Here is a 16343-nt window from a genome sequence, read left to right on the forward strand (position 1 = left end):
TGGGGTGGGAAACAAATCTTGATCAAACAACTTAAAAAAATTCGCTGGGTGTGGTTGGTGCACACCTTAAACTCAGTGCTTGGGAGGTAGGGATGGGCAGTGCAGAAGTTCAGAGACAGCCTTGACTACACAAGTGAGTCCAAAGCCAGCCTGGGCTACAGCTGCCACTCTGTCCAAAAACAAACAAACAAACACTACATCTTTTTCTCCTCCTGTTAGGAAAGTCCCTCCCTAGAATGGTAAATTTGTAGCTGACTAACCTATGTGGATACACCACTGTCACAGGAGTTCAGAGTGTCCATTAGGCCGGCTCCTGGTGGTGGGTAGACGGATTTGCAATGGTGTGCACCCAGCAAGGCCGTCACGGTAGATTTACTGCACTGGGGATCCTCACAGCTACCTGTTGGCTCCTCCCACTCCCTAACACCTGATTTTTTTTTTTAGACAGGGTTTCTCTGTAGCTCTGGCTGTCCTGGATCTTGCTCTGTAGACCAGGCTGGCCTCTGCCTCTCGAGTGTGAGTGTTGGGATTAAAATCCTGTGCCTCCATTTCATTTTTTGATAGCCTAGTCTGCTGCTACTTCCTCATTTCTAAACTTTGATTTTGACCCATAGTAAATGCATTTTACATTTGATATATACATATCTGAAATAGTATTTTCTGTTATGCCCAGATCGTGGGGACCCCCAAAAGACCACCACGGAGACAGAATCCCATATGTAAAAGCAAGAGCCTTTATTTTCAAGCTCTGAGCTTGGTCTCTCTGTCCCACAAAGTGGTGAGAGCAGAGAGCCCTGAGCCCAGGCAAGGAGGGCTTTTATCATCGTGGTTGGGGTGAGGGGATTTCCAGGGTTCAGAATTCTGATTGGTTGACATTCGTCTAGGTATCTGCAAAACAAAAATAGGTGTGTGCTAGACTCGGGGACATCTGGCCACCTCATCTAATGGAATGTTTGGGATGTCAGGTACCTCCCCTTAGATGCAGGCCCTCCCTGGGTGGGGTCAGCTTATAGCTTCTCCTGGGTCTGGGTGTTGCCTGCCAGTAAGCCTGTCACAGAAGCTGCTGCCATGTGGATGCAGGGAATTGAGTCTGGGTCCTCTGCAAGAGCAACAACCTCTCTCTCTCTCTCTCTCTCTCTCTCTCTCTCTCTCTCTCTTTCTCTCTCAGCAGGATCTCACAATGTAGTTCTGTTATGGAACTCACAGAGATCCACCTACCTCTGCCTCCAAATGCTGGGATTCAAGGCCTAGGCCACACCCCCGGCTGCAACAAGTGATCTTAACTGCTGAGCCATCTTCCCAATTTAGGGGTTTTTCTTTATGATGCTCATTCTAAAATATTTTATTTGGGCCTGGAGAGATGCCTCAACAGTTAAGAATGAATACTAAGGGGCTGGAGAAATGGCTTAGAGGTTAAGAGCACTGACTGCTCTTCCAGAGGTCCTGAGTTCAATTCCCAACAACCACATGGTGGCTCACAACCATCTGTAATAAGGTCTGGTGCCCTCTTCTGGTCATACATGCTATATACATAATAAATAAATAAATTTAAAAAAAATTAAAAAAAAAAAAAAAGAATGAATACTCAGCCTGTGGTGGTGGTGGTGGTACACCCAGGAGGCAGGGGCAGGTGGATCTCTGTGCGTCTGAGGCCAGCCTATTCCACAGTGAGAGACCCTGACTTAAAAAACAAACAAATAAACAAACAAAACAAAATAAAACAAGAATTAGTACTGCTCTAACAGAGAACCCAGTCTGACTTCCAGCCATGCTGGGCAGCTCACAGCTGCCTATAATTCCAACTCCAAAGGGATTGAACACCCCTAGCCTCTGAGGATACTCACCTTCTCTCTCACATACATAATTAAAAAAAAAAAAACTGGAGCCTGCAAATATCTCAGGCAGGAAGCACACTTGTTGCCGGGTCTATGATGGAATACACACATGTGTACACACACACACACACACACACACACACAGAATAAATGTAAAAAAGTAAAAAATTCTACCTGTTAAAATCTTTCCTATATTTGACCCACATGGTCCTGTGTAATCACCATTCTGTTTTAGGTGCACATAGGGATAAAGAAAAAAATCTGTATAAAAAAAAGATACACATATATTCTAAAGCAGTTTTCAATATGTAAGTGACCCTTAGGTCCACAGTGAGAAAAATCTGATTCTTGAAAGAAGGAAGGGACATTGGGTTTCTGTTCTAGGACAGAAAGATTTGATCTCTCAGTCACCTGACCGCCCCCACTAGCCTGGCTACTACATGACAACGAGTTCCTCCAAAATCTGGAGCCTTGGCCCGGTGGCCTAGAAGCAGATCCCCCCTGTTCTCCCTCAGCCCACCCCCTGCTGGGTGAAGCTGGGTCAGACTGCAGGGGGTTGGCAGCCGTGGAGTCTGGCAAAGAGACACTGCTGTGGGAAATTGGGGCTACACATGGGCTGAGGGAACTGGTCCAGAGCTCAGCTGGGGCGGAAACGCAGCTGAGATAACGTGGGTCAGATGAGAGAGAAGGCACAGGCCGGCTCTGAGATTCATGTGGACGTGAAGGGGACTGTGTCAAGGGTGAGAAAACGGAGAGAAGACTCCCAGAGAATCGGGGAGTTGCCAGGGAGGGCACAGGAAGGAGCCACTCATTCCCGAGAGGAACAGCATCTTTGCCCCGTCCGCTCAGTTACCAGAGATGATCAAGCACCGGCACAGTCCTTATATTTGGAGGTTTGGGAAAACCAAGAAACTGCAGAGAGGAAGGTCTAGAGAGGGAGAGTTCACTTGGTTAAGTTCAAGTGTGTCAGGAAACAGCTTAGGTTATGAAAACCAGGCCTTTGGCTCTCTGGAGGGAGCTGATCCCAGGATGGCAGCTGGGAGGGGTCCGGATATAATGGAGGAGAACCTTCCCTGGCTCCTGCCTTTCTCACATCTCCTCCATACAGTCCCTTGAACTGTCACTTCAAATGCAAATAGTGACTTTTCCTCGCTTTCATGATCCCCAGCCGGAAGCTGCTCTAACCATGCTGCTCCCTCTCTTCCTCCTGGACCGTCTAAGCGGACTTTGGTAGGGACCTGTCGATTCCCCTCCCCTCGTTTTCCAGGTTTTAGATGGTAGGATGTGTATATGCAGGTGAGAGTGGGTGAAGCTTGGTGGCTGATGGTGCCATCCATACTGTGTTTTTGATCTTATGTGCATGTGTTTGTCCACCCCTGTGCAGGCAGGTGCTCAGGGAGGTAAGAAGAGGGTGTTGGGTCCTAGAGCTGAAGTTCCAGCTGGTTGTGGGTGCTGGGGACTGAACTCTGGTCCCCTGCAAGAACAGGAAGTGCCATTATTCACTGAGCCATCTATCTAGCGCCCAACACTAAGTCTTTGAAAGGTCCTAATGGGCAACAGTAATTCATTAAACACATATTTAAGGAGTCTACTATGTGCCAGCCGCTGGGATAGAATATTAAGAGCAGCACAGATTAAAACAAAACAAATAACAACAACAAAAGCGGCCTGGGGAGTATAGCCAGGCCCTCGGCATTTGAGGCAGGCACACTACCACCAAGCTGCATCCTCAGCCTGGGTTCTTATCAACAGAGCTTGCAAAGAGGATGAAATCCATGTGCCCCGGTTCTCTGTTAACCCTGGTATGACACTGGAATGTGCAACCTCAAATTCACACTGGACTGAACCCAGGGTTCCAGGCACATGCTCTTCCACTAGGCTAAACTTCTAACCCCAGTCTTAATGCACCTTTTATTATTTTCACTTAAACATTTATTACATTTGTATTCATCTTGCACGCCCTGGCATGTGTGGCGGTTAGAGGATGGTTTTGAAGGCTAGTCCTCATCTTTTACCATGTGCAGAGTGGGTTCCGGTCAGCTGGCACCTTTACCAACTGGGCCAGCTTACTACCCATCCCCCACCCCTCCCTGTTTTCAGACAGGGCTTCATGTAGTTCAGACTAGTCTTGAACTTCCCCCACCCCCCACCCCGAGACAGGGTTTCTCTGTGTAGTCCTTGCTGTCCTGGAACTCGCTCTGTAGACCAGGCTGGCCTCGAGCTCAGAGATCCCCCTGCCTTTGCTTCCTGAGAACTGACTATGGCTGGTGTTGAGCTCACAGAGATCTGCCTGCCTCTGCCTTTGGGAAACTGGTATTTGAAGGTCCTCCACCAAACCTGGCTTGGCCTTCAACTCTTGATCTTCATGCCTTTATCTCCCAAGTGCTCAAATTATTATTATTATTATTATTATTATTATTATTATTATTATTATTATTGAGACAGGGTCTCACTATGTAGCCCTGGCTGTCCTAGAACTCTCAGCAATCCCCTGCCTCTGGCTCCCAAGAGCTGGGATTAAAGGCGTGTGCTACCATACCCGGCTGATTTTTATTTTAATTTTGTTTTGAGACTGAGTCTTGTCGTATAGTCTTGGCTGGAGTGGAACTCACCATGCAGACCAAACTGGTCTCAAACTTGAGTTGATTTGCCTGCCATCAGCGTGATGGGATTACAGTAGGGAAACATGTCCAACTTTCAAATGAACACTTTTAGGAGATCTTCTTTCGTTGTATCACTAACAATTAAGATGAGGCTTATGCTGGGCGGTGGTCGCGCACCCCTTTAATCCCAGCACTCAGGAGGCAGAGGCAGGTGGATCTCTGTGAGTTCGAGGCCAGCCTGGGCTACAGAGGGAATTCTAGGACAAGCACCAAAAACCCTGTCTTGAAAAACAAACAAACAAACAAACAAAGGATGAGGCTTACTTTCTGTACACTTTTATAGCTTTGTTGAGGAATAATTGACATACATAAATTTCAAGTATTGGCAATTTTTTTTTTACTATCCATACAAAATGTTCTGTTCTTATAAAAAAATTAATGGCTTAATTATGGAAAATAAATATTTTAAACATTTTCCTATCATCACTCCTTAGAATGTTTCAAATTAGTATATGTTTGGATTGTATTGTTAGAAAGTTTGGTTTTTAAAACAATGCTCTTTGAGTTTCTAACTTGGGTTTTAATAAAACAGACATAAACAAACAGCACTTTATTAAAGGTGTGTTCCACCACACACAGCTGCTTTCCTCTTTAATAAATGGTAAAGTTATATGTATACCAAAGAATCAGAAATTTCTTTATGGCTAGACAGTGGTGGCACACACCTTTAATCCCATCACTCAGGAGGCAGAGGCAGGTGGATCTCTGCAAGTTCGAGGCCAGCCTGGTCTACAGAGTGAGTCCCAGGATGGCCACGACAACACCGAAACCCTGTCTTAGAAAAAGGAAAAAAAAAAAAAAAAAAAAAAAAAAAAGGAAATTTCTCTATGGTTTATTGTCAGTGAATGCTTGATTTATGTACTTACTTTTCTATTCCTATTTACCTGAGGCCTGGGGTCACCAAAAAAGTCCTGAACAAAAAGGGATATCAAGTCTAAGAGAAAACAAAAGAACAGGGGTCATAGATGAGTTCCGGTGGCCGTGAGCTCCGGTGGCCGGGCCAGTAGCTCAGTGGCACAGCCCTTGCCCAGCCTGTACAAGGTGCCGGGTTCACCCCCAGAAGGGACAAAAAGCATCAGGGCCTGAGTAAGACTCAGAGGCCAGAGGCAGCAGATGGGACTTAGGGCTACATACTTCGTCTGGATTCAGCTTGAGGGGCCATCATTTCAGGCAGCAAGGACACTCCTCTCCCATGCCCAGTGTTAGGAGAGAGTGGTCATTTCCCTAGGAACAAAACCCAGGAATCGGTCAAATGCGTGCATCAGGCACCTAGGAATATTGTTAGCACCGTATGGCTTGCAGCTTGGGTTGGTGCTCATGGGAAGGATCACAGCGAAGGCTTAGGCTAAATGGGATTATTCCTAGTATTTATTAAAGCCGTTTATTTTCTGTATGCTCACTGTTTGCGTAACAACCTGCCTCTGAGGTAGACTGAGCTTTCGAAAGGTTTTAAGTCCTCAACACCTAACAATCCCTCATTAGCACTTTAATATTTACCCTCCTTGTCAACGACTTACTGGACAAATGACATTATCCCTTAGGCCCCAAACAACTACACAATGTGGCTTTGCAAAAACTAGTATAAGGCACACTGCCTCAAAGTAGCTACCTTCATAAATAAATGAATTACTCGTCTGCGAGTGAGTGGCCAGCTTGGTTGAGACAGGACCCACGGGGGGCGGGGCAAAGCTTTGGAGGAGGGAGTAGGCACTTCAAAGAGGGGCAGAAGTGTCTCCTCCGCGTCTGTACCTCTCCTGTGTTCGTGTGAACGACACCAAAACTGTGGGATCCCTAGTTGCTGTAAGCATATTTGAAGGTCGGGTGATAGAGGGCCATCTGCGGGGTTTGGATTGTCTATTTTCCATTTGCAGCCCAGGCTTCCCGCTAGGCAGATGGAGATCTCGTCCTAGAACCTCTTTCAACAGCCAGATTCCCGGGGCACACAGTCTTGCCTCCCCGCCCAGCCCAGGCCTTGCACTCCTGCAAGGGATCAGAGTTACTGCGCCGTCGAACGCCGAGAACCTCTTCTCTCCCAAGCGCTCCCAGGAGTTAAACATCTCCCGCCGGCTCCTGGGCTCCGCCTCCTCTCCCCTCTCCCCGGTCCTGGCGGGCTTATCCTGGAGGGGGCGGCCTCAGCAGCAACGCTAGCCCGGGCGGAGCTCCGGCCCGGGCGGAGCTGAGGCTGCAGCGTCCAGCGGCTGGGACCCAACTCGGGCTGTGCAGCCTGCGGGGAGCCCCGCGAGCCCGGTCCGCCCTGGGGCCCACCCCTCCGCAACTCTGCAGGTAAGTCTTGCTTTCCGCGCCCAACTTTGCTGCCGTCCAGCCTTGAGTCGTGCGGCGCTAAGCCGGAGCTGCTACGCTTGTGGCTGCTGTGTGTCCGGGGGAGGAGAAGGATCGAGGACAGCCGTCTCCAACCGTTCCCAAGTCCCCAACTTCCCTAAGAAAGGGCCAGGCGCGTCGCTCCGGGAGTCGGCAGAACTCTGGGACTTCGCTGGCTAAACTTGCAGCTCCCGGGGTGCGGAGGGAGGGGGGAGACCGGGTGGGGTGGGGGGGACGGGACACGGGCTCCAACTTCGCCGCCCCTCCCCCTTCCTCGGAGCTCCGGCAGTTCCGGATACTTCCCCCGCCCCCCCATCTCTCAAGGATCCTTGGCCCCCGAAAAGCCCATCCCTTCGGGCCCGCCTCCTCTCCGTTACCCGCAGGGCCCCGCGATCCCCGTGCCGCACACTCCCCGCGGGGCCACCGCGTCGCCCGCCCGCCCGTCCTGCCCGCCCGTCCACCGGCGGGGACACTCGCCGGGCGCGGCGGGGCCGCGGAAGAAGGGGCGAGGCCGGCGGCCGTCCGAAGCCCGGCGGGCGGGGCCGGGAAGGGGAGGTGTAGGGGGCCGGACGGGGCGGAGCAGGCGGCCTTTGCGGCCGGCGCTGGGGCGGAGAGTTTGCGCCGGTCCCTGGGCCTGAGCTCCGGCTCGGGCTGGGGCGCCTGCGATGTCTCAAGATGGCGGAGCTGGGCGAGTTAAAGGTACCGGGGCCCCCCTCCCCCGGCCCCGGCGGGACCCGATCGCCCGCGCGCCGCGGCGGGGAGGCGACCCGGCTGGGCGCCGCGGGGCCCGGGTGGCCGCGGGCGACGTGTCAGGGCCGGGCCGCAGGGATGCGCGGGCAGCGGCCGCGGGCAGCAGGGGCTGCTGCTGCGGCGGCGGCGGCGGCGGCACCCCGGGGGCGGGGCCGCGGGGCAGATGCAGGGGTGGGGCGGAGGGTGGAGGTGGGGGGGGGGGAGAGAGAGAAAAAAAATGTCGCCGCGGGGGGCCGAGGCACAGGGGGGCGGGGACGTGGGCCGGAGCCGCTCTTCGTAGCCTAGGTGGTTGCAGGGGAGTGTCAGGCGCGCGCGCGCGCGACGGCGAGAGAGAGAGCGAGCCGCGCCAGGGGCGGAGGGGCGAGTCCATCGGGCCGAGGGGTGCGGCCGTCAGTGGGGCGGAGGGAGACGCAGGGATGGCGTCCCGGGACCCGAGGCTGGCTGCAGGCTGCAGGCTGCAGGCTCCCGGGGACGTGCAGCCTGGGAGGGAGGCTCTGGGGCTGCGCTTGGCATCCGAGCCTGGGGAAGGACCAGTGGGCGGCCAAGGCGTCGGGGGCGGGGCTCTATGGGGGTGAACCTTAAGGTTAGGATGGGGCAGGAGCATCCTGCGGGCTGAGCTGGCTCAAGGAGGCGCGGTTGGTGGAGAGGTGGAGGAGCGTGAGCCCCGAGGATCGGAGAAATAAGTTAGAAAAGCCCATGGAGAAATAAAAACAAGTAGGCGGAGCTGAGAGCGGGAAGGTAGAGGGGGAAAGGTTTTCATCACATTCCTGGAAAGGAGTCCAAGAGGAAAAGAACTTGGGGAGCTCATGAGCTGCCTGCCTCGTGACTGGGTCTTCTAGACATTCACAGAAGGGAGCCCTACAAGGAGGGAGATCTTGCCCCTCCCTCCCCCCCAGTCTTCAGGAAACCACTTCTCAGGGCGTCCCTCGGAACCTCAGACCTTCATCGCCCCCGTCTTCTGGCTTTTCTCCATCCTGGTCCTGGACAGGCTTGAGTTCTAGCCCCTGGGTCATCACCCCTTGGGAGCTTATTTTTGAGCTGGGCGGTGCTGGCACATGTACTCGGGAGGCAGAGGCAGGCGGGTCTCTGTGAGTTCGAAGCCAGTCTGGTCTACAGAGTGAGTTCCAGGACAGCCAGGGCTACACGGAGAAAGCCTGTCTTGAAAAAAACCAAAACAAACAAACAAACAAAAAAGCTTGCTTCTGTGCCCTGGTCCATGGATACCAGTCTCATTCTCCTGGGGTCTCTGTGAGAACTTTGCTTTGGTTTCCACCCCTGTGGGAGAGAAAAGATATTAGTTCCTGACCGATGGAGTAAGTCAGGCTAATTACCTAGACTTATGGATTCATCCTTCTCCCCTACAAATTTTGGTAGCTTCCTTCTAGTAAAACAGGATTAAAGGAGTGTGTGTATGTAAATAATGTAAAAAGCGTATGTGTGAGCTGGTGGTGGTGGCGGTGGGCGGCGGTGCACGTCTTTAATCCCAGCACTCGGGAGGCAGAGGCAGGTGGATCTCCGTGAGTTCGAGGCCAGCCTGGTCTACAGCACGAGATCCAGGACAGGCACCGAAACTACACCGAGAAACCCTGACTCGAAAACAAACAAAAGTGTATGTGTACTTGTGAGTGTGGATGATGATGGAGGGTTGAACTCTGACCTAAAATCCCTGACCATCAAAGCTTCAGTTCAGAGATTCGGGGGAAATAGAGGTGGATTGTGGTGGTTGGGAGGGGTGGGCCGTGGGGTACAATCCTCTAGCCACCTGGCCTCTGTCTTCCTCACGGGGCTGCCTGGCCTGAATCCTTCTCTTTCTCCTGGTGTCCAGTCCTTTTCCCAGGAGGCAGGGACACCCTGGGCGTCTGAGCCCTGGAGAGACTATAATCGGCTTAAGGGAATGTCTGGATTAGGGGTAGGGATGGGGCTAGGTGGTCCCTGTGGGTTCAGCTGGTCAGGTCAGCTACTCATCAGGTAGTGCACTCATTTTAGAGTGCTTTTCCACACTGGGGGTGGAGGGGAGGGGCCCTGTCCTCCAGGAGCTCAGCTTCCACGTCGTATCCACAGGACGGACGGGCGGACGGGCCTTTGTGATGTGGGATCCTTTCTGTGCCCCTCTCCCCAGCACATGGTGATGAGTTTCCGGGTGTCTGAGCTCCAGGTGCTCCTTGGCTTCGCCGGCCGGAACAAGAGTGGACGGAAGCACGAACTCCTGGCCAAGGCCCTGCACCTCCTCAAGTCCAGCTGTGCCCCCAGCGTCCAGATGAAGATCAAAGAACTTTACCGCAGGCGCTTTCCCCGGAAGACCCTGGGCCCCTCCGACCTGTCTCTGCTCTCCTTGCCGCCTGGCACCTCTCCTGTGGGCTCCCCAGGCCCCCTGGCCCCCATGCCGCCCTCCCTCCTCACCCCTGGCACCTTGCTGGGCCCTAAGCGTGAGGTGGACATGCACCCGCCTCTGCCCCAGCCTGTGCACCCCGATGTCACCATGAAGCCACTGCCTTTCTATGAAGTCTATGGGGAGCTCATCCGGCCCACCACCCTCGGTATGGCTGACTGGGGTCCCTCGGAATCTCTTTCTGGACTCGGGTTCAGGCTGGACTTTTTTTTTTTCTGTTAGATTTTCGTCTGGTAGGGCCAGCAGTCTGGGGTGGGAGCGTGACTTCCGAGGCATGGGCCTGGGAATGACTCTGTCTTTGTGTCCTCAGCGTCCACCTCCAGCCAGAGGTTTGAGGAAGCGCACTTTACCTTCGCACTCACCCCTCAGCAGGTGCAGCAGATCCTCACATCCAGGTGCCTCTCCCGCCCTGCCTTGTCTCTCACCCCCCCTCCCCTCCCCTCCCACCCCCGTCTTCCATCTGTGCCCTGGACATCTTTTTGGCTCTGTCCATCTCTGCCCTCTGAACTGACATTTCTCTTTCTTGTTGCAGGGAGGTTCTACCAGGAGCCAAGTGCGATTACACCATACAAGTGCAGCTGAGGTGAGTTGCTTCTTGACAAGGGTGGGTGCTAACCAGGGCTAGAACATACCCTCTTCCTGCCCTGCCCAGTCCACTCTGGCCCTGGGACTCTTCGGGATGCTGGGGGCTACAGATACCTCTTGACTGTTTTTTTTTTCCCTAGCGTTCCCTGCTTCAGTGCGGGACTCACCTCAGAAAAGTGCCACTTACCATTCACTCGCCCTGTCCTTCCTCACCAGGTTCTGTCTCTGTGAGACTAGCTGCCCCCAGGAGGACTATTTCCCCCCTAACCTCTTTGTCAAGGTTAATGGGAAACTCTGCCCCCTGCCGGTAGGTGGAGATTCTTCCCTTTTGGCAACAAATAAGTACAAAGTTTAAAAACCTCTTATGAAAAGATAATGCTGAGCACAGTGCCTGCCATGTAGTAGTTGCTCAGTTATTAGCAGAATCAGTATAATCTAGAGAGTATTAAAACAGGGCTGACTGGCAGGTCGGCCATGCTTCTGTGGCAGGGCGCACAAACTGTGCTTGATAAATTTGTGTGTTTGTGTGGGGGGGGTCAAAGTTGGGTGAGTAGAAAAGTGGGGTGGTTCTGGGAAGAATTGAGGATGGGAGTGAATAGGATCAAAACACATGGTATGAAATTCTCAAAAAATTAGTAAAAAAAAAAAAATGAGTCAAATAAAATAGGACTGAATAATTTTCGTCAGAACCCAGAGGAGGGACACCAGTTTAATACAAAGGTTTAGAAAAGACTTCTAAGAGGTTATGATGTCAGATGAGAGGAAGATTCTCGTGTCTCTGTTGTTCCCCGGGACTCAGTGACTGGTTCCTGGGTTAAGAAATAAGCCCCCCACTCCCCCCAGAAGTGAACCTCTCACACGGCCTGTGGATCCCTACTCCTTTGCTGGCCTCCCTCCAGAGAGTAACCTGAGACGGGATTGCTGTTGTTAGAGTGGAACCCTTTCCCAGTGCTCTGACTCCACTAACGAGTCCCTCCCTTCCTCAGGGTTACCTCCCCCCCACCAAGAACGGAGCTGAGCCCAAGAGGCCCAGCCGCCCAATCAACATCACATCCCTGGCTCGGCTCTCAGCCACCGTCCCCAACACCATCGTGGTTAATTGGTCATCTGAGTTTGGACGGGTGAGCATGGCCGGAGGCCTGTAGAGGCTGCAGGGGAGTCGTCTAGTTTGGGGTTGGGGATTCATCCTGCTCTTTATGGGCCTCTCTGCTTAGGGCCACGCCTCTGGTCTTTGCGAGACACAGTATGGGGGAAGGGGGAGGGAGGAAGCAGAAGCTAACTCTCCCTCCCCCTTCCCCAAGTAGAATTACTCCTTGTCTGTGTACCTGGTGAGGCAGTTGACTGCAGGGACCCTTCTCCAAAAACTCAGAGCAAAGGGGATCCGGAATCCGGACCATTCCCGGGCACTGAGTGAGTAGCGTTTTCCTCCTTCCACCTTGGGCTCAGGGCTTCCTGCTGCTCCCCAGGCTTTATCACCAACTCTGTTACATGGTCTCCAGCCCACCCCAACCCCTGTGCTCCTCCTCCGTCTCTAATTCCACCCCCACTGAGTTCTGAGTTCTCTGTCCTGAGAAGCCCTGAGCTTCATTCAGTCTAACCCTCACACGATGCTTCGCTTCCATCGAGATGTCTCTAACGTGGCCCACGTTTCACCCTGCGGTGTTTAAACATCTTCAGGGATGGAGAAATCTCTTTTCCATACCCAGCCTTCTCAATCCAGATCCACTCCTGTGACTTGCCATGGGCCCCCCGAGACTCCTCTCAGCTGCCTCCAGGCTGCCTCCAGCCTTGCTGACCCCACGCTCTCACATCACTCTTGTTTCAGTCAAGGAGAAGCTGACCGCTGATCCTGACAGTGAGGTGGCTACTACAAGTCTCCGGGTGTCACTCATGTGCCCGGTGGGTACACGGGGCGAGCGGACGTGGGAGGGAGGTGGGGTTAAAGTCTGAAGACGGTTCCCGAGGGTACTAGAGCAAAGTTTTCTAGGTGAGCTCTCTCTCATCAGCTCGGGAAGATGCGCCTGACCGTCCCGTGCCGCGCCCTTACCTGCGCTCACCTGCAGAGCTTCGACGCCGCCCTCTATCTACAGATGAATGAGAAGAAGCCAACGTGGACGTGTCCAGTGTGTGATAAGAAGGCTCCCTATGAATCTCTCGTTATTGACGGGTAGGGCTTTGCCGCTTCCCTCTGTCCTAGGACAGTCACTTAGATGCCTTCCCCACTTCAGGGCTTACTTCTCCTGGGTCTCAGCTCTCTCTGCATCTCCTTAGTCATCCACAGTGTGTGACGCTCAGGACTTAGAATAGATGACATCGTGCTCAGCGTTTTGCATGCATTGTCTCACTGAGTCCTGATAATAGCCCCACAACATATGTGTCATGGTTACAGGTGAGGAGGGGGACAGAGCCGAAGGTCACATTCGTGAGTGGCAGAGCCATACATTGAATTGTTCCAGTAGATTGCCGATGACAACCGTGGGAACTTCCCACAGCACGTGGCAGTCACATTCCTTTTCACTTTTACTATTCCACATGGCATTTATTAGATTGGCACAATAAGGTTTGTTTTTTGAGGTCCTGGATATACTTACATAGCTAGACTTCCACCACCCCCACAAGGGAATACTTTTTTTGGTCCTAAGTAGACTTAGTTCCCTTCCACAGCTTCCGTTAGGGCTCTCACGGTGTCTTTTGAGAAGGTTTAAGCCTGCACCTAAAATTTGTGAAGTTTGCTGGGTCTGGTGGCACACACCTTTAATCCCAGCATTCATTCTGGAGGCAGTGGCAGGCGGATCTCTGAGTTTGAGGCCAGCCTGATCTACAGAGTGAGTTCTAGGACAGCCAGGGTTACCCAGAGAAACCCTGTCTCTAAAAAAAAAAAAAAAAAAAAAAAACAACTTAGGACCCATGCTAAGCAAGTGCTCTGTTATTGAGCTACAGTCCCAGCCTGTGCTTTATTTCTGTGCCAGCAACAACCCAGAGAGGTCCAGTAGGGTGCATAATAGAGATGAGGAGACTGAGGCACAGGAAGCGTGTCTCAGCCAGCGCCCAGCCCCATGAATCCCCATGTCCTCTCCTAGTTTATTCATGGAAATTCTTAACTCCTGCTCGGATTGTGATGAGATCCAGTTCATGGAGGATGGCTCCTGGTGTCCAATGAAACCTAAGAAGGAGGCATCTGAGGTTTGCCCCCCGCCAGGGTATGGGCTGGATGGTGAGTGACCCCCTGCTCCCCAATTGAGCTAAATCACGGATGGTCCTTTTTCTGAGACAGTCTTCTTAACCAACCACAGGCCTCCAGTATAGCTCAGTCCAAGAGGGAAATCCATCGGAGAATAAGAAGAAGGTTGAAGTTATTGACTTGACAATCGAAAGCTCATCAGATGAGGAAGATCTGCCCCCACCCAAGAAGCACTGTCCTGTCACGGCGGCCGCCATTCCAGCCCTTCCTGGAGGCAAAGGGTAGGTGTGAGAAAAGGCTGCATCTGTAGCAGGAGGGGCGGATGGCAGACCTGCTTTCTGATCACAGGCAGGCTTTGGGGCAGGGAAGGGTGGGCGGAACGGGACCCAGGGCCGCTGTGCTTGGCCTTTTCTCCAGCTCCTTCTCTCCACGCAGAGTCCTGACTTCTGGCCACCAGCCATCTTCGGTGCTGCGGAGCCCTGCCATGGGCACACTGGGCAGCGATTTCCTGTCCAGTCTCCCACTACATGAGTACCCACCTGCCTTTCCACTGGGGGCCGACATCCAAGGTATGACACTGATCCTAAGTGGGTGGGTGGGGGTCCTGCCCTGGCATACCCTCTCTAGACCTGTTCCTCTACAGAGCCCCAGGGACAGGGGGATTATTTTCTTGTGGTGAAGGGGTCAGCAGGGGGTTGATTTTGATTTTTCTTTTCCTACAGGTTTAGATTTATTTTCTTTCCTTCAGACTGAGAGTCAGGTAAGTGGTCGTTCCTAGCGAGATCTAAGATCTCGGAAGAGTCCTTTTTAGACCCCGATGGCACTGTCTTTCCCTGTCCAATTTCCCTAGGGATTCCAAATGCTTTTCTGTGAGAGGGGAATGTAGCAGCTTATCTCCCTGTGAACTTCGTGTTCACACCTGTGTCTTCCTAGCTCCTTTCATGTAGTCTCCTTCTGTCCACCCGCCCCCACATGTACTTAGAGCCTTCCCCTGTGGATGTTCTACACATTTCAGACACCCACGAGGCCAAGGACTGGGTATCTGGCAGGCGTGTCTCAAGGCAGGGCATAGGGGAAGGGTCTGGGGAAGGAGGGCAGAGATGGAGAGGTCCCCTGCTTCTCTTGTCAAGAATGCCTTGAGATCCACAGGGTTGGTACCCCACAGAGCAGTCTCAAGATGGGTGTTGGGAGGTGGCGAGTCAAGATAAAGCCTGAAGCTGTGTCCTTCATCCCCAGCACTATGGTCCTTCTGTCATCACGTCACTCGATGAACAGGACACCCTCGGCCACTTCTTCCAGTACCGGGGAACCCCCTCCCATTTCCTGGGCCCGCTGGCCCCCACACTGGGAAGCGCTCACCGCAGCTCCACTCCAGCGCCCCCTCCTGGCCGTGTCAGCAGTATTGTGGCCCCTGGGAGTTCCTTGAGGGAAGGGCACGGAGGACCCCTGCCTTCAGGCCCCTCTTTGACTGGCTGTCGGTCAGATGTCATCTCCTTGGACTGAGTTACTTGGATCATGAAACTCTCATTGGCCCCCAGCACTGAGCAGATGTGCTGTTGGGTTCCCAACCCCTGGGTACCCTGATCCCTCAGGGGTCTTTGGCCAGAGGCCAGACCAGGCCTTCATGGATACCTGCTTTTGGCCTTATCTCTGCCTAACGAGGCTGGTACTCAAAGGGTTAACATTTAACCTGTTTTAAAGGGTGTTGGGGTCTGTCTTTGGAAGTGTTCTTCGATGGTGGCACATTCCTTGGGGTATGGTGACCTAGGCGGTGGGAGGCAGATGGAGGGTTACGGGCTGAGGGAAGAGGGGTTCCTCAGCCTTTACCAGATCTGCAGCCTCTTGGGGAAAAGGCATGTTCCTGGCCCTCCAGATGCCTTCCCTTCCCAAACCCAAACGTCTGTCCTTTTCACGTCCATTCCGTTCTCTCTGGCCACACAGTCAGGTGGCAGATCTGAGACACAAAGCTTCAGAGATGGACAGAGAACTCTATTTTGGGTTGCGGATTTCTTTTTTGTACATAACTAAGAAAACCCCAAATTATCCAAAGATGACTTCCCCTGCCTTTTCCTTCCCAGTATGACTTGAGGAGGAAACAAGGTCTTAGTCCTGATTCCCAGGGGCTCGGGAGCAGGACGTGGCCTGCCTACTGCCTGGGTCTCTCTATTTATATATTTAAGTTTCTTTTTTTTTTTTTTTTTTTTTTTTTTGGTTTTTCGAGACAGGGTTTCTCTGTGTAGCTTTGCGCCTTTCCTGGAACTCACTTGGTAGCCCAGGCTGGCCTCGAACTCACAGAGATCCGCCTGGCTCTGCCTCCCGAGTGCTGGGATTAAAGGCGTGCGCCACCACCGCCCGGCTATATTTAAGTTTCTTATGCTAAACAACCAAGGGCCTACGCTTCTAGTGACCTGTGGCCAGGCCTAGATCATTCTGCACCTTTTGTGGGACGTTGGGGCTCTGCGTTCTCCTCCCACTCCTCAGGCCCCTTTAGGGCCAAGGCCCTTTGTCGTGATGTTACTTTTTATCCTCAGAGTTGTAGCAGAGTTCTCACCTACAATAAAGGTTGTGAATGTTCTGTGAGCGTCCTGGAGAAGGGATTTTGAACCTCACTTTCCAGACCC

General features: G+C 52.9%; 1 protein-coding gene and 1 long non-coding RNA gene across 4 annotated transcripts; one reads left to right on the forward strand and one right to left on the reverse strand.

Annotated features, from left to right (window-relative positions):
• Positions 1-713: 713 nt before the first annotated feature.
• Positions 714-6527, reverse strand: LOC143273917 (uncharacterized). The gene is made up of 2 exons (XR_013052229.1): positions 4448-6527; positions 714-888 (listed from the first exon to the last, which is right to left on the reverse strand). It is a non-coding gene; the product is annotated as an uncharacterized LOC143273917 (long non-coding RNA).
• A 127-nt stretch (positions 6528-6654) lies between these two features.
• Positions 6655-16297, forward strand: Pias3 (protein inhibitor of activated STAT 3). 3 transcript variants are annotated; one of them, XM_006982592.4, is made up of 14 exons: positions 6655-6781; positions 9687-10104; positions 10267-10351; positions 10489-10539; positions 10758-10848; positions 11528-11662; positions 11846-11951; positions 12367-12440; positions 12548-12708; positions 13622-13755; positions 13835-14003; positions 14158-14291; positions 14445-14482; positions 14959-16297. In XM_006982592.4, exons 2-14 carry the CDS (start codon positions 9690-9692, stop codon positions 15223-15225), a joined length of 1860 nt encoding a protein of 619 aa, XP_006982654.1. In that variant the 5' UTR covers positions 6655-6781; positions 9687-9689; the 3' UTR covers positions 15226-16297. The 3 variants fall into 3 exon arrangements, with proteins under 3 accessions (XP_006982654.1, XP_076430729.1, XP_076430730.1); XM_076574614.1 differs by lacking the exon at positions 6655-6781 and adding an exon at positions 7380-7516; XM_076574615.1 differs by lacking the exon at positions 6655-6781 and adding an exon at positions 9072-9176.
• The last annotated feature ends 46 nt before the right edge of the window (positions 16298-16343 follow it).

The sequence above is a fragment of the Peromyscus maniculatus genome, chromosome 6 (assembly GCF_049852395.1).
Source record: "Peromyscus maniculatus bairdii isolate BWxNUB_F1_BW_parent chromosome 6, HU_Pman_BW_mat_3.1, whole genome shotgun sequence".
In the NCBI taxonomy this organism is placed as follows: domain Eukaryota; kingdom Metazoa; phylum Chordata; class Mammalia; order Rodentia; family Cricetidae; genus Peromyscus; species Peromyscus maniculatus.